Source organism: Pristiophorus japonicus, chromosome 13, assembly GCF_044704955.1.
Source record: "Pristiophorus japonicus isolate sPriJap1 chromosome 13, sPriJap1.hap1, whole genome shotgun sequence".
NCBI lineage: Eukaryota > Metazoa > Chordata > Chondrichthyes > Pristiophoridae > Pristiophorus > Pristiophorus japonicus.
The window spans coordinates 38497035-38524387 of NC_091989.1; the positions used below are offsets into that span (position 1 = coordinate 38497035).

Below are 27353 nucleotides of genomic sequence, written 5' to 3' on the forward strand. Positions count from 1 at the left end.
TTAATGAATGAATTCACAGTTCTAAGGAACGCAAGAACATTTGTGGATGACACACATATAATGAAGGAGTAGAATACAGCTTGAACAAAATGCAGCTGCTAAATTTACATTTAGAGGTTAAATAATATACAGGAGCTGTTGCAGCAAACAGCTCCATGACCTATGTTGACAAATACTTGATCGTCAAGAGCTCTAAATGCCTATAAAATATTTTCTCCTGCAAAAAAAACTACCTCTGTTATAGTTGCGTCTTGAATACTTTGGATTCTTCTCTTACTTGCTACTTATTGCCAAACACTGCCCATAGAGTGAGACGCTGTCTCTACCATTCCAATCTCTTCCTGAAAGAAATATTGAAAGATATCTGCATTATATGAAAGTAATTTAACAGCCAGTCTAAAAGAGCATAAAACTCCAGTTATCAAAGAATCTGGATGCACGACAAGAGTTGATTTTTGCCTAAACATTATTAATTCAACACTCATTAGGCTTCATTAAATCTGTTTAATTTGATATTTCCTTATCTAAATGAGCAGACAAGTTTCCCATGTCAATTCTAATATTCATTATAAATTATTTATTATAATTTACCCCGATAGTGTAGCTTGTCCTTTACTAAACATTAGTCAGTTTACACAAAGATATTTTCTAAATACACTTTGGTCCGGAATTTCTTCTACATTTGTGCTCAGTTACTCCTGTAATCTGGGCGCAAACCAATTACGTGTCTTAAAAGATCAGGGAATTTTGGGTGTGAGTTACCCACGTAAGCAGAATACTCACAAATCTCACCCGTCTTTTATGTCCATCCATCAAACCCTCTGTCCGCACGAATCTCCGCCCATAAAACTGGCCCCACCTCCGACTTACTAATGTGAGTATCCTCACTTGCGCTTGTTCAAGAATCTCTCTTCATTGCGGCCAGGTTTCCGGGCGCAGCAGGAAACAAAATAATTTTTCTTGTCTTTTAGTTGCAATTTTTGGAGCTTTTAAAAAAATTTTTTATCCTCACTGAGACCTGCTCTGTATTTTCTGTTTCTTTGAATGCAAGTTTATGCCAAATTATAAATTGAACAGCTTCCCTGATAGCAGGTTGGTAAACTTGCTGTGCCTAATGTGCATGAAAGATAATTAAATGAGTGAAACTTAAATTTTAAACCTCAAAGATTAATATATACTGTTGAGTTTAGCATTTCCTTGGACCCCAGTTGTTTACGCTGATTTTGTCCAATAACCTACCATTTTAACTTCGGGTGCATTCTAATGAGTTTGGGAGGATACTTGGCAAAATGAGGGCCACATTGGCCGCATTTTCGGATCAAACTCCAGGTTGTGCCAAAGGAGGAAATTCTAGACCTTTCTCTCAAAAACCCATCAATGAATATTTTCTTGTGTGTATATTATTTGCAACAAAAACTTTTGTCCTCTTCTCTGTTTGCATTAAAAAGCATGTCCTCGATAGTTAATCTCATAAGAATTTTTGGCAAGTTTGGTTTCTTGATACTTGAAGTATTTGGAGCTGATTGGATTGAACTGTGTCAGGTCTAACAATTAATTGAATTTTTCAGTCATTTGGGCTCAGTCATTGAATTATTACACTGGGTAACTCTTGTGCCTGACAGACTAAACTTGGCATATTAGTTGGCAAATGACTGTGCGAAGTGGTAATGTATGAGTCCTTAACACACTTCTATCAAATTGCTCTCTATTATAATGCAGGAATTAACTTATTTATTTTAAATGGGTTAACACCTTCATTAAAATAGTAGAGTAGAGAATTTTACAAGCACACATTAAATGTTGACACTTGCTGGCAGTAATTGCTGGACTATTGTTTTTGTGTTAACTGTGACAGCTGATCAAGCCTAATGTTTACAATCTCTATTGCTTAAAATGACACTATTTTTATGAAGTGCCATTTGGCAAAACCTTTCTTTCATTTGGGAGAGAGAAGAAACAGAGAGGACATACATCATTTCCATTATAATGGCAGCATGTGCAAGTGATACAATGATTTGCTTCAACATAATTTACAGCATTATGTCGTGCATTTGTAAAAAATGGAAAAAAATGTTTCTTCAACGTATTTTTGGGAAGGTAGTGATTCTTCATTGAATGTTTTCTAATCGCTTGAAGAAAAACTTTGTAAAAGGGGAGTGTCACTGTATTTATTTATGAGATTGTAAAGGGCACTTACCATGTCGCTTACAAATGGTAGGTTACTTAATTCAGAACATAAGAACATAAGAAATAGGAGCAGGAGTAGGCCACCTGGCCCCTCGAGCCTGCTCTGCCATTTAATAAGATCATGGCTGATTTGATCAATGACTCGGCTCCACTTCGCTGCCCGCTCCCCATAATCCTTTATTCCCTTATTGCTCAAAAATCTGTCTATCTCCACCTTAAATATATTCAATGACCCAGCCTCCACAGCTCTCTGGAGCAGAGAATTTCATAGATTTACAACCCTCTGAGAGAAAAAATTCCTCATGTCCCTTTGTACTGCAGCACTTTGCAATTTTTCTCCATTTAAATAATAATTTGCTTTTCTATTTTTTCTGCCAAAGTGGATAACCTCACATTTTCCCATATTATACTACATCTGCCAAATTTTTGCCCACTCACTTAGCATGTCTTTATCCCTTTGCAGATTTTTATGTCCTCCTCACAATTTGCTTTCCCATCCATCTTTGTATCATCAGCAAACTTGGCTACATCACACTCAGTCCCTTCATCCAAGTCATTAATATAGATTGTAAATAGTTGTGGACCCAGCACTGATCCCTGCGGCACCCCACTAGTTACTATTTGCCAACCGTAAAATGACCCATTTATCCCGATGCTCTGTTTTCTGCTAGTTAGCCAATCCTCTATCCTTGCTAATATATTACCCCCAACCCCATGAACTTTTATCTTGTGCAATAACCTTTTATGTGGCACCTTATCGAATGCTTTCTGGAAATCCAAATCCACTGGTTCCCCCTTATTCACCCTGCTCGTTACATCCTCAAAGAACTCCAGTAAATTTGTCAAACGTGACTTGCCTTTCATACAACCATGCTGACTCTGCTTGATTGAATTATGCCTTTCCAAATGTCCCGCTACTGCTTCCTTAATAATGGACTCCAGCATTTTCCCAATGACAGATGTTAGGCTAACTGGTCTATAGTTTCCTGCTTTTGTCTGCCTCCTTTTTTAAATAGGGGCGTTACATTTGTGGTTTTCCAATCCACTGTTCATTTTTTTTAAATCTTCATATGATCTACTTGGAAATGTTTCTTATTAAGGCATTGGGAAAGAAATTGGTTAACAGATGGGAAACAGGCGGGTGACAGCAACACGCACCCTGAGTATCGCCCAAAATTGGCCCTCGGACCTCATTGCCATGAAACCAGTGAGCTGCAGGTGCCAGTTGGGCCCAGATCAAGTTTGGCTGGCTCGAACGGCAGCATTGGTTCTCAGCTAGGTCCTGAAGGGAGTTGGTGAACGCTGTATTGCTGTAGAGCCAGGAGAAGCACAGGTTTACTTATCTTGTCTTTGATGACTGACAATAGTCCCTTTAAGATCTGCTGGTTAGGCTGCTGTAGAGCCTGAAAAGCTAGTCGGAGATTGAGCAGTGTAAGCTCTGCCTAGTTTTGGACCAATTTCGGAGCATGGTTCATAAAGCAAGCATTAGGCCTCTCATTGGCATAATCAAAGGACTTAACACCTGTTTAAAATGGCCGGCAGGGATGCCTGAATATCGCCCGAGCCATTCTGGCATCAGATATATGTCAAGACCGTTAGGGCGTGGGACATGCAAAATTGTTCATTTTTGTCTCCATTTTACACCTGAAAAAAAGGGCAAAACGGGTTCCAATTTCTCCCCCATTTTCTGCCCAATATAATGCTCTGGAGAATCAGGAAAAATAAAAAAGCAAATTATTACTTAAATGGTGAGAGATTAAAATGCTACAGTGCAAAGGGATCTGGGGGTCCTTGTGCAAGAGACACAAAAGTTAGCATGCAGGTACAACAAGTAATCAGGAAGACAAGTGGAATGTTAGCCTTTATTGCAAGGGGGATGGAATATAAAAGCAACAGTTGTACAGGGTATTGGTGAGACCACATCTTGAGAACTGTGTACAGTTTTGGTCTTCTTATTTAAGGAGGGGTATACTTGCATTGGAGGCAGTTCAGAGAAGATTCACTAGGTTGATTCCTGAGATGAAGGGATTGATTTATGAAGAACGATTGAGCAGGTTGGGCCTATACTCATTGGAGTTTAGAAGAATGAGATGTGACCTTATTGAAACATATAAGATACTGAGGTGGCTCGACAAGATAAATGCAGAGAGGATGTTTCCACTCGGGGAATCTAGAAGTTTAAGAATAAGGGATCAGCCATTTAGAACTGAGATGAGTTGAAATTTCTTCTCTCAGAGGGTTGTAAATCTGTGGAATTCTCTGCTCTAGCTCAGCTGTGGAGGCTGGATCATTGAATATATTTAAGGTGGAGATAGACAGATTTTTGAACGATAAGGGAGTGAAGGGTTATGGGGAGCGGGCAGAGAAGTGGAGCTGAGTCCAAGATCAGATCGGGCCATGATCTTATTAAATGGCAGAGCAGGCTTGAGAGGCCAATGGCCTACTCCTGCTTCGATTTCTTATCATCCCAATATATAGTGCTAGAATTTCCTATCAGCCCGCTAGTGCCCGATTGCTGCCCAAAAAAACGCTAAGGCTGGGAGGATTATCTCCGGCGAAAACTTCCCAAAAATGTTTTAAAATTCCGCCCAGACAAAAATATGGGCCTTGCACCCCCAATCTGGGCAGAAAAGTGAAATTTCAGCTAGATTGGACGGTGCCTTAAGAAAATGGGCGAAAAATTAAAAAATCTAAAAAATTTACACCGAGGCTGTGGGTTGGGCTTAATAGCAAAAAAGAATAAAAATCATTTTTCAAAAAACCTAACTCTTAAAAACATTCCCAAGACACTTTTAAATTAAATCACTCTAACAGATTTTGAAAATAAATCGTAAAAAACCAGTCACTTACCTTTTTCTTGCCGACCTACGTACCTACCCCCCAGCTCCGCTGATCCTAGTGGGCGGTTAAAACAAATTTTTTTTATACTTACTACGGGTCCCCGCTCAGCCAAGGATCAAGCCAAGGCGATCTGTGGACGTTGCACACTGGCGATCCGCTCCCCAGCGGTACTTTGAAACCGCCGGCGTGCCTCAGCTGGGGAATTTTTCGCTGACCCGATTCTCGTCCAAAACGGTCAATACTGGCAAGAAACCGGGCAGTGAAACAGTGCAAATTCTAGCCCATAGTGTTTTATTATGACATTTTTTAATGGAGGCGGGAATATTGCAATTACACCATATGAAGGGCATCATGGCAGAGCAGGCCTAGCAGTGATCATTATTGACACAGCAAAGTAAAACAATCACTGCCTTGTCCTTCCTACTGGGGAAGTGTACTTGTGGATTGGCACTGAGCCCAGAATGTCCCGAGTGGCATTCCTGGATTATGTTGTTAATTGGGCCGTACCCCTAGCACTATTTTTGGAACCAGTGTCCCTGGGCTAGGGAACAAGCAAAATACGCCAGGTTTCCAGCTTGAATACCTACTCAAACTGGATAACCTGGAGAAAGCAAGGTCAAATTGGCATTTCCGAATGCCCAGGGTGCCCAGCTAAAACAGGCGTTAGCTTCTTTACATATGCTAATCGGGGGCCTGATGCCTGTATTAGGTCCCCATGGCAAAAACAGGGTGGAGCACATGCCGTGCTTGCTCCACTCAGTATTTCTGGGTCTAATCAGCAGTCCTTAAAGTGACTACCAGAGGTCACTGAAGAAGTTTTAAAAACTGTATTTGTTCAGGGATGTGGGCATCGCTGGCAAGGCCAGCATTTATTGCCCATCCCTAATTACCCTGGAGAAGATGGCGGTGAGCTGCCTTCTTGAACCGCTGCAGTCCTATGCTGAAGGTACTCTCACAGTGCTGACTTTGTCGCAGCGGTTTGGTATAACTGAGTGGCTTGCTAGGCCATTTCAGAGGGCAGTTAAGAGTCAACCACATTACTGTGGGTCTGGAGTCCCATATAGACCAGACTGGGTAAGGACAGCAGGTTTCCTTCCCTGAAGCACATTCTTGAACCAGATGGGTTTTTACGACAATCTGGTAGTTTCATGCTCACCATTACTGATGCTAGATTTTTTTTAAATTCCAGATTTATTTAATTAACTGAATTTCAATCCCCCAGCTGCCATGGGGAGGTTTGAACTCACGTCTCCAGATTTCTAGTCCAGGCTTCTGGATTACTTGTCCAGTGACTGACATAACCACTACACTACCATATCCCCTATTTCTCTACTTACCTAAATACGGAGCCAGGAGGAGCAGGAAGGGCTCCACTATGATACTGGATACTGTGGGCCACTCGCTGGTATTATGTAGATAAGACACCCGGTCCAATTTCCAGAGAGCCTCAGGTTTCTTTCTTCAAGCACACACTACATATTTCAAAGCTATGCATTTTCACGATTTTGTTGGAATGGTTTGAAACACCAGGTGGAATGTTATGGTTATGATGCCCTCGTGCACTATTGCGGATAGGCATTATGTGTTATAAAGAGTGGTTTTCAGTTAAAGTTATGTACACAGTGTTTATTTATCAATAATTAGTGAAAAAATCATTAATTAACAGCAATAAGTGGTGACTCACTGTATTGAATGGACTGCTTCAAAACCAAGAGCACCTCAGCATATCATCAGAGCAGTGATATAGAGGGACGACCATGACTTGTATGTTATATTAATGGTAATGATTAGAACTGTGGTATTTACAATAAATATTTATATTAACAAAAATTATTGCTATCCTTTACTTATACAACAGGTGTTTTTGCGTTTCAAAAGAAATGGAATCAGAACCCAAGTGCTACTCTACTAATTAAGGTAAAACTTTCAGGAAATAAAATCCAAGGTGTAAAAGTTTGCAAAAGTAGTGAAAAGTAAAGAGGTTACAGCTGCTTTGGAGTTTTGTGGTTCTTATTACTGTTTATTGCATTTTTGTGCTATGCAGTAGTTTTCCTGCTAATGTAGTGATATACCACTAAAAGATATGTAAAAAATAAACTGTGTAAACATTTATTGGTTCTTTATTGGCATAATCTCTAACAAAGAACCAGTGAAGAGTGCTTCATTCTATTTTCTGTGACAGTATCTATTCACCAGCACTGGTATGTTCTAGCGCTGTGACAGCAAGACCTTGCTAATTGCAGTCCTCCAACTGTCTGACTGGAAACTCCAGTTGATTATTCCATCACTTCTTTGTTGCATCGCATTGCTGGCAGTTTTACGAGACATTTTTAAACCCAAGTTACAATTAGTAAAGCTAAGCACCGTAATATTGTTGAGTCTTGAGAACTTGTTGACTTAAAGACAATTTCTCTGATTAAGGAAACATGCCCGCTGGTTATTGTGCATCTAATGAAACTCATGTGGACACATTCAGAACACTATTTGCTTTATATATTTGTTACCTAAACAGATGGAGAGATTACTGCCAATGTCATCTTCCAATGATGCAATATCAGCCATGTGAAAGAACTAATGCTGCTGCGTATCTAATTTGCTAATATTCTATTGTGCTAACCATTACTATAGGGTCTTCAAATGTAGCAAGTAATATCTTCTCTGGTGAACGTACAGGTAGATCTTGTGTATTAGCAGAGGAAATGACTTTTGCATTTTGCAAACTGGAGGGAAATGCTTCATCCTCACGGTCTTCATAGAGCGTTTGAATGTTCTGGATATTGATTAGGGGGTGAGTAGGGTTACGGTTGAACTGGGACTTTGTTTCACAGACATCCTTTTCTACAAGGAGATTGGACGGAGCTGCTTCAGTAGGCAAGTTGTTCGTATAGTTGGTATCATAAGGTCTACTGACAGGTAGTATTAGGCAGCTCTCTGATGAATATTTAATATTGCTTGTAGCACCTCCTTCAGACAGATTACTATCTATGAGAAATAACTTATTAGAGTTCAGATAGCCATGGAAAGCGGACATCAAACTTTTTTCAACATTTGTGATTGTTTTAAACTATTATAATCTGCATTTAGATAACAAAACACTGTAAGTTAATATTGCAAAGTCCAGTGTGTCTATTTTTGAGCTTTGCTTCAAATTATAGGGAAGCAACATAAATACAATGTCAAAACTTGAGAATATGGAATGTGTCTCAAATTTTGGCCTAGGTATACAAAATTAAAATGTTGATACATAGAAAAGGGGCCCAGTAAAAATGAAAGGAAAATATAGGGTTAGAGATTACAGTATAACATTTCCTCCATCTCATGAACTTTATTAAAACTTTATTATAAACTGTCCTGTCTGGAAATACTCTTTTGCCATATGGGAACTCTTCTGCCATATTCATTGGCACCCCCTTGATCTTGTCATCTCCTGTGGCCTCTCTACTTCCATGGTCTCCATCACTGACAAGGGCATCTCTGACCACTTCCTTGTATCCACCACCACAAACATTTCCCTGCCCCTTCCAACACCACATCATTTGAATCCACTCCTAGAAAAAAACTCTTCCCCAAATCACTTGGAACAGCACTTTTAAACTCCTAACAGCCTATACTCTGGCCTTCCATTTGCCACAATATTTGTTCATCTGTCAATTTTCTTCAGCATTCCCTCTTTGATGATCCCATCCCCAGCAAAAACCTTTACTCTCTCCCATCCCAGTCATTCCCCTGAGTATGGCCTCAAACTTCACTCCTTCAAGTCCATTTGGTACAGAACTGAGGTGTATCTGATGCACAACTGGTTTAGCTTTGCATAACAAGATTTAGCTAGAACATATCGCGTACTATGTGGCCATTATCCGGGAAGCAGCCATGATGCCTTCATTGTGTAGCATTCCACAGTGCCCACATTGTTTGAAGGAGAAGATATACCGAGTAGATGGCTTTTAGGAGAAGAGTATCTGTATCTATGGCTGGTGACCTCAATGAGACACCCTAACAGCAGAGGAGTTCAGTGCCATGGATACTACTGCATCTTTTCTGTCCCTTGACTGCCAAGAAAAGACCCACAACCACCCTCTCAAGGGTAACTAGGGATGGGTGATAAATGCCGGCCGTGTCAGCAACGCCCACATCCCAAGAATGATTTTTAAACAAATCTGCACCTTTCAAGAAAGTGTGCCATGCAGCTTAGGCAAAATAAAAAAGTGTGCAAAAGAGCAATGATTGTGCACAATGCTTCAAATAACATCTCCTGGAAGGTGTGGCAGTTGCCAACTTAGGCTTGCTCCATGCTTGATAGGCCTCACACAAAATAGTGAGGAGCACACAGAGCTTTGCCTTACTCTAGCCAAGCTGTTCCAGCACAGCTACAACATCAACATCTACCGACAATGCGGAAAATTGCCCAGGTGTGTCCTGTCCACAGAATGCAGGACAAATCCAGCCGGGCAATTACTCACCAATAACCTGCTCGCCGATGCTCACCTCTGTCAGAACCACTCAGCTCCAGACCTCATTACAGCCTCGGTACAAACATGGACACAAGAGCTGAATTCCAGAGAGTGTCGGCCCTTGACATCAAGGCAGCATTTGACCGAGTGTGGCATCAAGGAATCCTAGAAAAAAACTGAAGTCAATGGGGATCAGGGGGAAATCTCTCCAGTGGTTGGAGACATACCTGGTACAAAGGAAAATGATTGTGGTTGTCAGAGAACAATCATCTCAGCCCCAGGACATCGCCGCATGAGTTCCTCAGGTCAGCGTTCTAGGTCAAACTATCTTCAGCTGCTTCATCGATAGCTTTCCCGCCATTTTGTCAGAAGTAGGGCTGCTCACTGCTGAGTGCATAGTGTTCAGCTCCATCCTCAATACTCAGAGAATGAGCAGTCCATGTCCACATACAGGAAGACCTGGACAACATCCAGGTTTAGACTGATAAATGACAAGTAATATTCGCACCACATAAGTGCCAGGCAATGACCACCTTCAAGAGAAACCCTACTCACCTCACCTTGACATTCAATGGCATTGTTATTGCTGAAGATTCCACCATCAACATTCTGGAGGCACCATTGACTGGAAATTCAATGGGACCAGCAAAATATATGGCGTATCTACTACAGCAGGTCAGTAGCTGGATATTCTGCAACAAATGGCTCACCTCCTGACTTCCCAAAGCCTTTCCACCACCTACAAGGCACAAGTCAGGAGTGTGATGGAATACTCTCCACTAGCCTAGATGGGTGCACTGCAACACTCAGAACAAAGCTATCCAATAATAGGCACCTCATCCACCAGCTTAAACATCCACTCCCTCCACCACAAGCATACCGTGGCTACTTTGGTAGCAACTCCCAAATCCATGACCTCCACCACATTGAAGGACAAGGGCAGCAGGTGCATGGGCCCACCATCACCTCCTGAAGGGCTACTAGGGATGGGCAATTAATGCTGGCTTTGCCAGTGATGCCCAAATACTGAGAATGAATTCTAAAAAATTGTGCCACTGCATTTCTTCCTCATTTGCAAATTGTTAGAAGGGAGTTGTGCGACGGCATTGACTCAGCACCAAATAGGACCACTCTCCTTTGCTGCACTATCTGCTGTCGGACCTCCATCAGCATCAAAGGGAGCAGGATTACCCATGTACCTGCGCCAATGTGAACAATTAGTCCACTATTCTGCTTTCACCATAGCTTCCCTTATATAGTGAGTTGTTGCCTGACTGTGCTTTTGCATTACTCGGTCATGTGTGCTATAGTCCATGCTGTCTGGATAAGTTATCCCGTGCCGAGCCTATTCAAATTAGGAGAAAGGACTCCCATTGCACAGCTTGGTGAGGCCCTGCTCTGTGCTATTGGTGCGCGTGAGCCTGCATCCAATATTTGCTTTACTTGCAAAAACAGAGCTGTTACATGAAAATTTTAAAATGTTTTCTTGACCCGTGTACAAAGTATTTTGTACCCACCAGTGGATCTCCTGCTGCATGCGTAAGTCAGAGTTTTATAACTGTTTTTTTTTTAACACGGGCCCTCAGCAATAGCTGAAACTGTGCCGTCTGCCCACATCCTCCACAATGAAATCCCACTGCAACAGGGCATCTGTACCCATTTAACAGAATCTTGCCCCCACAACAAGTTAACTGTCCATATCATGCTACCTTTTACCTCTCTTTTCTTGCTGCCTGCTCAAAAGGGACTCTCTTCCATTCCCCCCAACCACCCCCCCCCCCCAATAGTCTCCCTTACTAGCCCAATTCTTCCTGTTCTCTGGGCTACAGGGCTGTTGGTACAAAGTTAAAAGTCCATCCATCGGTGATGGACTGATGTGTAAGATTTTATCAGGCCTGTCATTGGTCGAATCCGTGGTTCTGAAACCTTAGTCGGGCTAGGCAAAAAACCTTCATAGTTTCTCCTACTCTTCTAACTATGGATTCAGATACTGGTAAGTTTCCAAAATAAATCTCTATTTCTCTACCTCCTCCTTCATTTGTATTTCCATTGATCTCCTCTTCTGATTCTCTATCTCCTCCCCCACTTCTTTTCTACTCTCACAGTTCTTTGTTTCTCCATTCTCCTGCTTCAAGTTGCTGTTCTTTCTGCCTTCTGCCTTTCCTGTTTCTCTCTCTTATATAAACTAAATGGTACAATTTTAAGGTGGGCGCAGTAACAGGGAGACCTGAAGATTTACATACTCAAATCTTTGAAGGCAGCAGGATAAGTTGATGAAGCTGTCAAGAAAGCATATGAGGTCCTGGGCTTTATAAATAGATGCATAGAGTACAAAATCAAAGACGTTATACTAAACCTTTATAATTCACTGGTTAGACCTCAATTGGCATATTGTGTCTCTAGGAAAGAGTGATCATTGCATGGTTAAATTTCAAATTCAGTTCGAGGGTGAGAAAGTTGAGTCCCAAACCAGAGTCCTGATCTTAAATAAAGGAGACTACAAAGGTATGAAGGCAGAGTTGGCTAAAGTGGACTGGGAAAAGAGATTAAAGTGTAAGATGAGCAGTGGTGGACATTTAAGGAAATATTTCATAACTCTCAACAAAAATATATTCCAGTAAGAAGGAAAAACTTTAAGAGAAGGGAGAACCCTCGTGACTAACTAAGGAAATAAAGGATGGTATCAAATTGAAAACAATGGCATACAATGTTGCCAAGATTAATGGGAGGCCAGAGGATTGGGAATGTTTTTTAAACCAGCAAAGGACGACTAAAAAAATAATAAAGAGAAAGAAGATGGATTATGAGAGTAAACTAGCAAGAAATAGAAAAATAGATAATAAGAGCTTCTACAGGTATATAAAAAGAGGGTAGCTAAAGTAAACATTGGTCTCTTAGAGGATGAGACTGGTGAATTAATAATGGGGAACTGGGAAATGGCCAAGACTTTGAATAAATATTTTGTATCGGTCTTTTTGGTAGAAGACACTAAAAACATCCCAATAATAGATATCAAAGGGCTATAGGGAGGGGGGAACTTAAAATAATCACTAGCACTAAAGAAAAAGTACTTGGTAAAATAATGGGATTAAAAGTGGACAAGTCCCCTGGACTTGATGGCCTGAATCCTCGAGTCTTAAAACAAGTGGTTGCAGAGATAGTGGATGCATTGGTTGCAATCTACCAAAATTCCCTGGAGTCTGGAGAGGTCCCAGTGGATTGGAAAACTGCAAATGTAACGCCCCTATTTAAAAAAGGAGGGAGACAGAAAGCAGAAAACTATAGACCAGTTAGTCTAACATCTGTCCTTGAGAAAGTGCTGGAGTCCATTATTAAGGAAGCAGTAGCAGGATATTTGGAAAAACATGATTCAATCAAGTAGAGTCGGCATGGTGTTATGAAAGGGAAATCATGTTTGACAAATTTGCTGGAGTTCTTTGAGGATGTAACGAGTAAGGTGGATAAGGGGGAACCAGTGGATGTGGTGTATTTGGATTTCCAGAAGGCATTCGATAAGGTGCCACATAAAATGTTACTGCAGAAGATAAGAGCTCACTGGGTTGGTGGTAATATATTAGCATGGATAGAACATTGGCTAACTAACAGAAAACAGAGAGTCGGGATAAATGAGTCTTTTTCTGGTTGGCAAACGGTAACTAGTGGGGTGCCACAGGGATCGGTGCTGGGGCCTCAACTATTTACGATCTATATTAATGACTTGGATGAAGGGACCGAGTGTAATGTAGCCAAGTTTGCTGATGATACAAAGATAGGTGGGAAAGCAAATTATGAGGAGGACACAAAGGATCTGCAAAGGGATATAAACAGGCTAAGTGAGTGGGCAAAAATTTGGCAGAGGAGTATAATGTGGAAAAGTGTGAGGTTTTCCACTTTGGCAGGAAAAATAAAAAAGCAAATTATTATTTAAATGGAAAGAGTACAAAATGCTGCAGTACAGAGGGACCTGGGGGTCCTTGTGCATTAAACACAAAGATTTAATATGCAGTTACAGCAAGTAATCAGGAAGGCAAATGGAATGTTGTCCTTTATTGCAAGGGGGATGGGGTATAAAAGGAGGGAAGTCCTGCTACAACTGAACAGGGTATTGGTGAGACATCACCTAGAGTACTGTGTACAGTTTTGGTCTCCTTATTTAAGGAGGGATATATTTGCATTGCAGGCAGTTCAGAGAAGGTTCACTTGGTTGACTCCTGAGATGAAGGGATTGACTTATGAAGAAAAGGTGAGCAGTTTGGGCCTATACTAATTGGTGTTTAGAAGAATGAGAGGTGATCTTATTGAAACATATAAGATACTGAGGGGGCTCGACAAGGTAGATGCAAAGAGGATATTTCCATTAGTGGGGGAATCAAGAACTGGGGGCATAGTTTAAGAATAAGGGGTCGCCCATTTAGAACAGAGATGAGGAGGAATTTCCTCAGAGGGTCGTAAATATGTGGAATTCTCTGCCCCAGAGAGCTGTGGAGGCTGGGTCATTGAATATATTTAAGGTGGAGATAGACAGATTTTTGAACGATAAGAGAATGAAGGGTTATGGGGAGTGGGCGGGGAAATGGAGCTGTGCCTAAGATCAGATCAGCCATGATCTTGTTAAATGGCAGAGCAGACTCAAGGGGCCAAGTGGCCTACTCCTGCTCCTATTTGTTATGTTCTTATGTGTCCAATACTGGGCACCACACTTTAGGAAGGATGTCAAGGCATTGGCGAGGGTGCACAAGAGATTTACTCGATTGGTACCAGGGATGAAGGACTTCAATTATGTGGAGAGACTAGAGCAGAGAAGATTAAGGGGAGACTTTGTGCAAGACCACGGGGAAAGAATAGGAAGTGACACAGGCACGATGGCGTGAATTACATCCTTCTTTACTGTATGATTATATGATTCATTTGTTCTCCTTCTTCTCTTCTGCCTCTCTCTCTTCTCCTTCACTTCTCTTTCTGTGCTTTGTTACTTCACTTTCTTTTCATCTTTTCTGTTTCCCCTGTTTCCCCTCTTTCTCCTGTTTGTCACTGTCACTGTTTCTTTTCTCTCTGAAAAAGCCCACAAAGTGAAAGGGAGTGGGCTGGGTGGCTAAAGGTGGCACGGGAATGAGAAGGATAGGGCAGAGCTGCTAATGCACCATAGTGAAGCACTGGAGGGAAGCAAGGTGGGGCCACTGATGTAGCATAGACAGAAAGAGGGAGAAGAATGAGGTTTCTGGTGTGGCATAGAGAACCGGATGAAGCAAATAATGGCTGATGCAGCAGAGTGTGAAGGAGTGCTGCTAGGGCTCAGGAACATAAAGCCTAATATATGAATAGAGAAGCATGTTTCTTGCATATCTATTGGAGCCATAGTCATATGATGGTTTATTGGAATAGTAATCTTTTTTTAATCAGAAATTGACTCCTGCGTATGCATATTTTGCTTGTTTACATCAAGTTTCTCACATCAGGTGAGAAATGCACATGGGAGTTAGTTTATTGGGTGGAGATCATGAAGTACAAGGGAGAGGGGTACCTGAATGTTCAGTAGTTCGAAGGGTGGGTTGTGTTGCATGTAGAGAGGCATGGGGAGCTAAGCTTATGATTGTTTTGCAAACTTTGTATGTTTGTTGTGTGAAATGTTTTATCTTTAAGCATATATAGTGGGATTGGTGAGGAAATATCTCAGAGGATTATCTTAATTTTGCTGGAATCTGATTGGGTGGATTTTGTTTTGGTGGAATGTGAGAAAAGTTAAAATGTTGAGAAGTTTTGCACAACTTAATTGGTGAATAACAAAAGCAGAAACAAACCCAGATAACCAATTGGAAAGACAAAAAAAACCCCAAGAGAAAGAAAAGACTTAGGGCTGAATTTTTGGCTTTTGTAATTGCGGGCGGTAATTGCAGCGGGGGGTCCTGATACCGCCTGGGAAAAGTTTGCGCCCTCGTCTGCAATTTCAGTAAAAAAAATAAGGTTCCATGATTAGGGGCCATAAATCAGGTGTTACACAAGGAAGTTTGTGCGCCCCAGACGAAAATCGTGGCTTTCAAAGAGGTTGCCATTTTGTGCATGCGCAGACGCGTTTGAATTTTCCCAGGCGCAGTCAGGACTTTAGGGGGCAGCGGTTTCCTGTGTGCATGCGCAGATGAAACTTTGGGAGAGATGGCGCAGCAAGAGGGCAGGCAGCGTGTCAGAAGATTCTCTGCAGAGGCTGCTGACACCTTAGTGCAGCCGCTGAAAGGAGGTGGTCTGCACTCCATCTGGTTGGAGGAGGGAGGCCGTTGCCCAGCATTTTTAAGAGAATCTGGTGTGAGATAGCACATGGCAGACACAGTGGTCAGAACTGGCACACAATGCCGCAAGAAGTTCAATGACTTCACGAGGTTGCCAGGGTGAGTACCCTTCACATTTATGTAGGCCTGCCATGCTTGCAAGATCAATGTCTCACACAATGTTAAGTCTCTGATGGAGCTGCCTCTTTGCAATGTGTTGCAGGCCATGGTGCGGGTTTTGGAAAGCTGCAGAAAGCTGAAGGCTTACTTCCCCAGCTATTTCCTCTGCATTCAGATGCACATACCCTCTTGTACCCGAATCATTGTCAAGCCTCCTTGCACTCCATTTCCACTGCTGTTTTATAAACATTACCCTGAGCTGCTATACTACCTGTCACTCACCTCCGACCAATCTTTGAAAACCCTCAGTCAACAGCCACACAGATTGAAGTGAAGACCTTTGCACATCCACACAGTGACAGCTATTGAACTATGGAAGACATATGTGGCACAACAGCAGGTGGAACCTTACTGAACCCTTCTTATTGTAGGCCAAGCTAGAACATAAGAAATAGGAACAGGAGTAGGCCATACTGCCCCTCGAGGCTGCTCCACCATTCAATAAGATCATGGCTGATCTGATCATGGACTCAGCTCCACTTCCCCGCCCGCTCCCCATAACTCCTTATCCCCTTTTCGCTCAAGAAACTGTCAAATTCCTCCTCATCTCTGTTTTAAATGGGCAGCCCTTATTCTAAAATCATGCCCTCTAGTTCTAGTCTCCCCCATTAGTGGAAAAATCCTCTCTGCATCCACCTTGTCAAGACCCCTCATAATCTTATACGTTTCAATAAGATCACCTTTCATTCTTCTGAACTCGAATGAGTAGAGGCCCAACCTACTCAACCTTTCCTCATAAGTCAGCCACCTCATCTCTGGAATCAACCTAGTGAACCTTCTCTGAACTAGCTCCAAAGCAAGCATATCCTTTTTTAACTATGGAAACCAAAACTGCACGCAATATTCCAGGTTTGGCCTCATCAATACCTGTAGCAATACTTGCCTGCTTTTATACTCTATCCCCTTTGCAAATAAGGCAAGGATACCATGGGCCTTCCTGATCACTTGCTGTACCTGCGTACTATCATTTTGTGTTTCATGCGCAAGTATCCCCAGGTCCCGCTGCACTGCGGCACTTTGCAATCCTTCTCCATTTAAATAATTACTTGCTCTTTGATTTTTTTTCTGCCAAAGTGAATTGCCTCACACGTTCCAACATTATACTCCATCTGCCAAATTTTTGCCCACTCACTTAGCCTGTCTATGTCCTTTTGCAGATTTTTTTGTGTTCTCCTCAAACATTGCTTTTCCTCCCATCTTTGTATCATCAGCAAACTTGGCTACGTTACACTCAGTCCCTTCTTCCAAGTCGTTAATATAGATTGTAAATAGTTGGGGTCCCAGCACTGATCCCTGCGGCATCCCACTCGTTACTGGTTGCCAACCAGAGAATGAACCATTTATCCTGACTCTTTGTTTTCTGTTAGTTAGCCAATCCTCTATCCATTCTAATATATTACCCCCAACCCCGTGAACTTTTATCTTGTGCAGTAACCTTTTATGTGGCACCTTGTCAAATGCCTTCTGGAAGTCCAAATACACCACATCCACTGGTTCCCCTTTATCCACCCTGTTCGTTACATCCTCAAAGAATTCCAGCAAATTTGTCAAACATGACTTCCCGTTCATAAATCCATGCTGACTCTGGCTGACTGCATTCCAGCTTCCATCACTGACTCTCCCACAATGCACCTTATCCGGTCCATACCCGAGCCATCAGTGACTGCTTCTGCTGATGCTGAGGTTCAGCAGTCCGTAGCCGGGCCTTCCAGGCCCAGAGTTGGTCCAGCGTGTCGTCATACACCGTCTGTACTGTCTGCCCCCCAAGCTCTCCCATAACAGACGGGAGCAACAAAATACAGGAGGCGAACAGCTGTAGCTCACTGATGTGGAACAGTAAATCTCAGCCCTCGTGGACACCCCAGTTTGGACAGTGGCGATGCCGAGCCCCCTTTCGGGTACTGAGGGTATGTAAATGGAAGACACAATAGATGTGATTTAATTGACCCCTAATATGAAGTGGACTAGCTCCTTTACATGTGCATGTCCAATGCCACCTTCCTGCTATCACGTGGCCCCCTCCCCTGCTGCTAAACACGTCTGTTGTTTTCTGCTTGCAAATGACCAGCCATAAGTGCGTCAGCCTTCCCAAGAGCCATCTACATCTGACCATGGGGAAGACGATGAGGGAGGGAATGAAAGTGTGCTGCCTGAACCTCACAGCCCAGAAGTCGCACCGTCTGCTGACATGACATCTGGGGACGAAGGCAATTTCCCGGGATTTGAGGACTCTGAGATTCCTGGCCCCAGTAGCCTACAGCAACACCGAGCGGGATGGGAAGCTCAGAGGCCAGCTCTCCAGAGGGTGAGTCGACACAGTTGTCCTGCTGAAGAACAGGCAGATGTGGGCTTGGATGTGCTGGCACTGTCCAGGGATAAAACAGACATGCACTGCGAGCTGATGGGTGCATTGGGTAGGATCCTCCAGGGCATTGACAAATTTGCTGTGAGTGTCGCAGAGGCTGCCTCATGTATTGTCCATGCATCTGAGGGCTCCAGCAAGGCCATCATTGCCCACTCAGAGGCAGGTGGGCTCCAGCAGCGACAATGGCGTGCCAGAGTATGTGGCGCGTGCCATGGATAACGCCGCAGCAGCGATCGCATCTCAGGCACCAGCTGCGCTGCAGCTTGGTGATGTCATAGAAACATAGAAAATAGGTGCAGGAATAGGCTATTCGGCCCTTCGAGTCTGCACCACCATTCAATATGATCATGGCTGATTATGCAACTTCAGTACCCCATTCCTGCCTTCTCTCCATACCCTTTGTGATCACTTTAGCAGTAAGGGCCACATCTAACTCCCTTTTGAATATATCTAACGAACTGGCCTCGACAACTTTCTGTGGTAAGAATTCCACAGGTTCACAATTCTGAGTGAAGAAATTTCTCCTCACCTCGGTCCTAAATGGCTTACCCCTTATCCTTAGACTGTGACCCCTGGTTCTGGACTTCCCCAACATCGGGAACATTCTTCCTGCATCTAACCTGTCCAATCCCATCAGAATTTTATGTTTCTATGAGATCCCCTCTCATTCTTCTAAATTCCAATGAATATAAGCCTAGTCGATCGAGTCTTTCTTCATATGTCAGTCCTGCCATCCCGGGAATCAGTCTGGTGAACCTTCGCTGCACTCCCTCAATGGCAAGAATGTCCTTCCTCAGATTAGACCAAAATTGCACACAATACTCAAGGTGTGGTCTCACCAAGGCCCAACTGTGGTAAGACCTCCCTGCTCCTATACTCAATTCCCCTCGCTATGAAGACCAGCATGCTATTTGCTTTCTTTACTGCCTGCTGTACCTGCATGCCAACTTTCAATGACTTATGTACCATGACATCCAGGTCTCGTTGAACCTCCCCTTTTACTAATCTATCACCATTCAGATAATAATCTGCCTTCCTGTTTTTGCCACCAAAGTGGATAACCTCACACTTATCCACATTATACTGCCTCTGCCATGCATTTGCCCATTCACTTAACCTGTCCAAGTCCCCCTGCAGCCTCCGAGCATCCTCCTCACAGTTTGCACTGCCATCCAGCTTAGTGTCATCTGCAAACTTGGAGATATTACATTCAATTCCTTCGTCTAAATCATTAATGTATATTGTAAATAGCTGGGGTCCCAGCACTGAACCCTGCGGCAACCCACTAGTCACTGCCTGCCATTATGAAAAGGACCCGTTTATTCCCACTCTTTGCTTCCGGTCTGCCAACCAGTTCTCTATCCATGTCAATGCGTTATCCCCAATACCATGTGCCTTAATTTTGCACACTAATCTCTTGTATGGGACCTTGTCAAAAGCCTTTTGAAAGTCAAAATACACCACATCCATTGGTTCTCCCTTATCCACTCTACTAGTTACATCCTCAAAAAACTCGAGAAGATTTGTCAAGCATGATTTTCCTTTCATAAATTCATGCTGACTTGGACCGATCCTGTCACTGCTTTCCAAATGCGCTGCTATTACATCTTTAATAATTGATTCCAGTATTTTCCCCACCACCAATGTCAGGCTAACTGGTCTATAATTCCCTGTTTTCTCTCTCCCTCCTTTTTTAAAAAGTAGGGTTACATTAGCTACCCTCCAATCCGTAGGAACTGAACCAGAGTCCATGGAATGTTGGAAAATGACCACCAATGCATCTACTATTTCTAGGGCCACTTCCTTAAGTACTCTGGGATGCAGACTATCAGGCCCTGGGGATTTATCGGCCTTCAGTCCCTTCAATTTCCCTAACACCATTTCCTGACTAATAAGGATTCCCCTCAGTTCCTTCTTCTCGCTAGACCCTCGGTTCCCTAGTATTTTCGGGAGGTTATTCGTGTTTTCCTTAGTGAAGACAGAACCAAAGTATTTGTTCAATTGGTCTGCCATTTCCTTGTTTCCCATTATGAATTCACCTAATTCTGATTGCAAGGGACCTACATTAGTCTTCACTAATCTTTTTCTCTTCACATATCTATAGAAGCTTTTGCAGTCAGTTTTTATGTTCCCTGCAAGGTAACTCTCATACTCTATTTTCTCCCTCCTAATTAAACCCTTAGTCCTCCTCTGCTGAATTCTAAATTTCTCACAGTACTCAGGTTTGCTGTTTTTTCTGGCCAATTTATATGTCTCTTCCTTGGATTTAACACTATACTTAATTTCCCTTGTTAGCCACGGTTGAGTCACCTTCCCCGTTTTATTTTTACTCCAGACAGGGATGTACAATTGTTGTAGTTCATCCATGTGATATTTAAATGTCTTCCATTGCCTATCAACCCTTTAAGTATCATTCTCGAGTCTATCCTAGCCAATTCACATCTCATATCGTCGAAGTTTCCATTCTTTACGTTCAGGACCCTAGTCTCTGAATTAACTGTGTCACTCTCCATCTTAATGAAGAATTCTACCATATTCTGGTCACTCTTCCCCAAGAGGCCCCGCACGACGAGATTGCTAATTAATCCTCTCTCGCTACGCAAGACCCAGTCTAGGATGGCCTGCTCTCTAGTTAGTTCCTCGACATATTGGTCTAGAAAACCATCCCTTATACACTCCAGGAAATCCTCCACAGTATTGCTACCAGTTTGGTTAGCCCAATCAATATGTAGATTAAAGTCACCCATGATAATTGCTGTACCCTTATTGCACGCGTCCTTACTTTCCTGTTTGATGCCATCCTCAACATCCCTACTACTTTTTGGTGGTCTGTACACAACTCCCACTAACGTTTTCTGTCCTTTGGTGTTTCGCAGCTCTACCCATATAGATTCCACGTCATCCATGCTAATGTCCTTCCTTACTATTGCGTTAATCTCCTCTTTAACCAGTAATGCTACCCCACCTCCTTTTCCTTCCTGTCTGTCCTTCCTGAATATTGAATACCCCTGGATGTTGAGTTCCCAGCCTTGGTTACCTTGGAGCCATGTCTCCGTAATCCCAATTACATAATATAAGTTAACAGCTATCTGCGCAGTCAATTCATCCACCTTATTATGAATGCTCCTCGCATTGAGACTCAGAGCCATCAAGCTTGTTTTTTTAACACTCTTTGTCCTTATAGAGTTATGTTGTAATGTGACCCTTTTTGATTTTTGCCATTGGTTTCTCTGCCCTTCACTCTTGCTTTTCTCCTTTCTACCTTTTGCTTCTGCCCCCTTTTTACTTCCCTCTGCCTGCCTGCATAGATTCCCATCCCCCTGCCATTTTAGTTTAAACCCTCCCCAACAGCACTTGTAAACACTCCGCCTAGTACATCGGTTTCGGTCCTGCCCAGGTGCAGACCGTCCGGTTTGTACTGGTCCCACCTCCCCCAGAACCGGTTCCAATGTTCCAGGAATTTGAATCCCTCCCCCGTGCACCATTCCGCAAGCCACGTATTCATCTGCGCTATCCTGCAATTCCTACTCTGACTAGCATGTGGCACTGGTAGCAATCCTGAGATTACTCCCTTTGAGGTCCTACTTTTTAATCTAACTCCTAGCTCCCTAAATTCAGCTTGTAGGACCTCATCCCATTTTTTACCTATATCGTTGGTACCTATATGTACCACGACAGCTGGCTGTACACCCTCTCCCTCCAGAATGCGCTGCAGCCACTCCGAGACATCCTTGACCCTTGCATCAGGGAGGCAACATACCATCCTGGAATCTCGGTTGCGGTTGCTGACTGCTGCCATTCTCTCTGGCTTCCAGCGGGGAAGTGATGGTGCCGAAGCAGGCCAGCAAGTTGTGGTGACACATCGTGCTCCGGATGCTGAGACCCAGTCCCGTCTGAGTGCCAGTGGTCCCCAGAAAATGGAATGTGCTGTCCTTCCTTAGGATAACAGCATTCCGGCTCCCATCACTGACTCTCCCACAATGCACCTTATCCGGTTCACACCCGAGCCACCAGAGACTGCTTCTGCTGATGCTGAGGTGCAGCAGTCCATAGCCGGGCCTTCCAGGCCCAGAGCTGGTCCAGGCTGTCATCATACGCTGTCTGTACTGTCTGCTCCCCTAACACAGCAGCCCTCAAGCAGCCTTGCGGGAGGCACTGAGGCCTCATTGAGGAGGAGCATCAGGCATGGGAGTGGGATGAAGGCAAGGGGGTGGGGGGGAAATCTCAGGGCAAATCCCTTTAAGGGGTGGGACAACCTTGTGCAGATGCCTTGATACAATATGAGTAGACCTGTAAATAGTTGTTTTTCATTAATTCACTTGTTGTTCAGTTACTTGCAGCAGTATGCTGCTTATTGTATTGTTTGGTTTTGGTGGGTGGGAGGGGGGATTGGTTTGTTAATTTTTTGGATAAAAATGTCCTTTTGACCCTTTGCCATTGGTGTTGTGAGTATCATTCCAAAGCTCAGCGTAGATGTGCCTTTATGGTGGCACATAGCGTGGCCAGTATTAGATCCATCCTTCAGCTTCCTCCATTCAAGCAACGGTCCATTATGAGCTGGCCATGTGTGGCTCTTGCTCTGGCAGCATCTCCACACTGCCTCCCTCATGGATGGGGTGGCTGTGCAATCGATGCCTTGCCAGGCTCCTTCTCGTCTTCCTCCTCCTGAGGTGGGCCTGCAATCCTCACTGGCAATGCCTGGCCCCTCATGATGGCCAAGTTGTGTAGCATGCAGCACACTACAATGAATTTGGTGACCTGTTGAGGGGAGTATTGAAAGCTGCCTCCTGAGCGGTAGTGGCATCGGAAGTGCTGCTTGAGCACCCCAATTGTCTGTTCGATGATGTTGCAGGTTACCGCATGTCTCTCATTATAGCGCTGCTCGGCTTCTGTGGTGGGGTTGCGGAGCCGGTGGGGGGGGTCATGAGCCAGGTGGCCAGGCCATATCCCTTGTCCCCGAGCAGCCAGCTGTGCCCTCGCCTTTGTTGCTGAAACATTCGTGAGACACGCAACATGAAAGCATCATGTGAACTTCCTGGACAGCGGGCATTCACTGCGAGGATGCGTTGAATGTGGTCGCCCACCAGCTGGACATTTAGGGAATGGTATCCCTTTCGGTTTCTGAATAACTGCATTGTGGAATAGTGCTCGCAAGGCCATGTGTGTGCAATCAATGGCTCCTCGAACCCTCAGGAAGCCCACAGTTCTGCCAAACCTAAGTGCCCGCTCATTCTGGATGACCCTGCTCATTGGAAACTTCATGAAGTCCATTCTGCGGGTGTACAGAGCCTTTGTAATGTACTGAATGCAGCGATGTGCAGCGTATTGAGAGATGCTGCGTATGTCTCCTGCTGCTGCCTGGAAGGAGCCGGAGGCATAGAAGGCCTGTGCCACAGTCACCTTCACTGCGATGGGCAGCGCAATCCTGTTGACGCTTGTAGGCTGGAGGTCTGCCTGTAGGATATGGCATACCTCTGTCAGCACTTCCTTTCGCAAGCGCAGCCTTCTCACACACTGCTCTTCAGAGAGCTGACGGTATGGGTGTTGGTGCCTGTAAACCCGTGGGGAGTAAGGTCTCCTCCCCAGACGTCTTCGGCCTCTCCTCATCCGAGGGCCGAGAGCCCTTCTTCTAGCTTGATGCCGTCTGGCAATAGCATGCAGCATGATATGCTAGTGAACTAATACTGCCCCCATTAAATTCTCTCGCTGCTCTTGTAAGAACACTGTAATGGCAGATAAAAATGCCGCTTTCAAGTCAGAGCTTCAAACAGCATGATGTGCGCAACCGTTGCAGTCAATGTGACCTGCGATGTAGGATCCTCCTCCTTCCATTTAAATATGCCGCCAATACCGCCTGCTGCAACCTAGTTTTTCAGACGTTTCTTGGGGCAGGTGTTAATGAGGTGTTTGGGACCAATTTTGCATCCGGGTCGCTAGTGCAGCATTGCACGACGATTGATGTCATCATCTCAATGAAACTAGAGGGCGGGGCGGTAAGTTTTTGCGTCGCCACAAACCATGAGCCGAATTTGCCGTCCAGGCGGTAAAAGCTGGATGCCTGCCGTTACGCCTAAAAACACTCTTTACCGCCCCTCCAGGGCGCTAACAGATGCGCAAGTGAGCTGAAAATCCAGCCCTTAATGAGGAAGAAGAAAATTTGCAGATAATATTAATGGCTGTGATTTAGATAATGGTCACAATGTAGATAGTGATACAAAAGCAAAATACTGCGGATGCTGGAATCTGGAATAAAAACAGAAAATGCTGGAAATCTCAGCAGGTCAGGCAGCATACCGATCATGACAAATGCAAGAAATTTTAATATGAAGAATTACCTGGCAAAAATGACATGTTTATGTGAAAAATACAGGTTTCTGCAAATTAAGTGAACAGGTTTTGTTTGATTGAATGGTAATCAACTAAAATATATACACAACCAGATTTTGTAGTGTGGGCACTATCCTTGCATTGCTGATACAATCTACTCCAGTATCTTTCTTAAATATTTGTAGAATGCTTTTGGTTTAGTGTGTAACAATAAAAGTAATCTATTTCAAAGAATTATCTTTTACTTTATGCATAAACGAATTGGTGCAGGCTTGGAGACTGGATCATCATTCTTAACTCTGCAATTGCTCCTGCAGACATTGTTCACCTCAGTGGGTCAGCTTAATGCCTCATTATTCACTACAACTCCAGCCTCTGTAAATGCAATGCACCACAATCTCATTATGAGTGTTTTATTTAAAGCCCGAGTAGATATAGATCTGGAACTTGTTGTACAACAAAGTAGGGAGTGTAAAATATACCAGACTGAAAAATATGCAGAATACCTTGTGCAGAAACTCCAACTCCATGTAAAACAAGTAACCACATCAAAATATTATTCTCCAATTATCCATTTTTTAAGGTTACTTTGGCTAAGTAATATTCAGTAAACTCACACTTCACCTTTAATAGGAGATGCCACATGTGTCAGCATATTCTCTTCTGAGTGCAAGAAGTCTCCCTCTTGACTCTTAGATGTGCAACTTTCCTCGTTTTCAGGCTTCGTCTTTTTGCCGCTAAGGATGTACGGATGGACATCCAAAGACAAGTGCCGGCTATGCTTTTTCTCACTATTGGCAGTAATGTTTCCTTCACTTTTATTGGCAGATGAATCTGGGAAATATTTTGAAGTCGAATCTAGGAGAGGTGCTACAAGACTATCCGTCACTATCTTCCGTCTCACAGGCTTCGGTTTCTCTCCTTTATTGTTTTCAAACTTCAAGGCAGTGGAAGGTTCCTTAAAAGGCTGGTGCAGTGGATTTGTGCTTGGAATCCATTTTATTTTCTTCCTGGGCCTCTTTATAATAAGTTGCTCGTTGGCATCGATGTCTGCCGGGTCCACACTGGGGTCAATGGTCTGAATCCCTGCATCCCGCATGGTTGGAGTCACATCATGGTTGGACTGGGCCAGAGCTGCCAGCAGCTGCCGGACAACATTGTCATACATCAGATCGCTTTCATTGGTAATGAAATCCAAGCGATTCAATGATTTGATATGGTCGCGGTTCTCGTTGCAAAACAAAGCTAAAATGTTGATGTCACAAAACTGTGACTTCTGCCACTGTTTTTTAGTCTTGATTCCAACTTTGTGCAGTTTATTAAATATAAAGTTGGATTTGCGAACTATAAAAAGGTGGATTAGGTTTATCAAAATTATAAGGTTAATGAAGCACAGCAGAACAATGTCTACTATAGCGATGATGCGCTGCATCTGTACCGAGGGCAGTTTGCAGTTCACATTGACATGCAACATCTCACTGCTGGACATGTCTGGAGGCTCCCCTAAAGGGCAGGTGAACTCGTTCTGTTTCTGATTCGCGTAATAAGTACATAGATATGTGATTGGAATTATACTCAAAAAGACAACTGACAGCTGCCTCGATAGGTAAAGCCTGGCCAGGAAATTACTCTGCCCTCGTCGTTCCAGATACTTCTCAAAGAGATTTTGCTCCGGGCTCTTCTCCTTCTCGGCGTTTTCAATGATCTCCCTTTTTTCTTTCTCTGTGATGCCAGCTCCTTTCGACTGGATTTGCTTCTCGATTTTAGGAGCCCGCCCCTCAGCGGCTCGGTGATAGCAGTTATCGATTTCTTGCAGCAGGAAGTTCAGTTCCGAAGTCAGCCTGGTGGAGGCCAGGAACTCCCAGCCGAGCACAGGGATGTACATGATGCCAGCAAAGGCGAGCAGCGCGTAGGGCAGGAACTTGTGCTCGAAAAGGGATGGCCGCTGACCCGGTTCAACACCCGCCACAGCATCTTTCAGCTCAGTCCAACAGTAGCCTCTGGCATATAACGCCTGGTCACGGGTGAAATTGCTCGGCGTGTAACAGTATATCGATTCTTCTGTATAACAGAGAGAAAAGTCACGGTTGCAGTTTTTTTTTAACCTGTCAAAGGTGCTCTGTAAAATAAACATTTTAAATAATTCCATCAATTATATTACATTTTATTTTCCAAATGTTGACATCTGGCCTTTAATCCAATTTTAAATTATTCTACTCAATTCAGACCTGTCGTGCACAATTTCAGAGCTCTGGTTTTCCTCGATTGCATTCCTGCCAAGTCTTAATTTGTTTGGATTGTGGCTTACTTTGTCTTAAGAAACTGTATACACTTAACCTTTTGAAAAGAAAAATATTTTCTATATTTAGAGCTACAGAATAATAATAAATGCTAAATTATTTTTTAATGTACCAGTGAATCCTAGTTGGTAAATCCTGTTTTGCTTGTTATGAAGGTGCTCCAGTTTTTACAGTGCAGATCACTTTCCAAGATTTACTGATACTGCTGACTTTTAGGGGCCGAAATTGCCCCGCGCTGAGGTTTGGGGCGGTCAATTGGAATTGTATGTTTTGTTTTGTGCCAACACAGGCAGCACCAGCCCCGGCACAGAACTGGCCTCTTGGAGTGAAATAAATATTTGTTGCGCTACGGAACGCTTGCTGGGCGTGATGCTCAGTGCCGCACTCCGCACATGAGCGTCGCACTGATAACGTCCGCGTCGTGCTGACGCGTCACAACGTC

The 27353-nt window shown here is 43.5% G+C and overlaps 1 protein-coding gene across 4 annotated transcripts; it reads right to left on the minus strand.

The window, feature by feature from the left end:
• Positions 1–233: 233 nt before the first annotated feature.
• panx2 (pannexin 2) lies at positions 234–26913 on the minus strand. Of its 4 annotated transcripts, XM_070897387.1 has the most exons (3): positions 26840–26913; positions 25236–26672; positions 7133–8010 (listed from the first exon to the last, which is right to left on the minus strand). In XM_070897387.1, the coding sequence occupies exons 1-3, from the start codon at positions 26880–26882 to the stop codon at positions 7625–7627; spliced, it is 1866 nt and encodes a 621-aa protein (XP_070753488.1). In that variant the 5' UTR covers positions 26883–26913; the 3' UTR covers positions 7133–7624. The 4 variants fall into 4 exon arrangements, with proteins under 4 accessions (XP_070753489.1, XP_070753488.1, XP_070753487.1 ...); XM_070897388.1 differs by lacking the exons at positions 7133–8010; positions 26840–26913 and adding an exon at positions 234–341 and having other exon boundaries at positions 25236–26797; XM_070897386.1 differs by lacking the exon at positions 26840–26913 and having other exon boundaries at positions 25236–26797.
• Positions 26914–27353: the final 440 nt, after the last annotated feature.

Coding starts and splice junctions, on each gene's coding strand:
- panx2 (XM_070897386.1), bottom strand. CDS start 26,760: ATGGAATTATTTAAAATGTTTATTTTACAGAGCACCTTTGACAGGTTA. Junction 8,011..25,235: donor TGTGGCATCTCCTATTAAAG/GTGAAGTGTGAG, acceptor TATTTCTCATAG/ATAGTAATCTGTCTGAAGGA.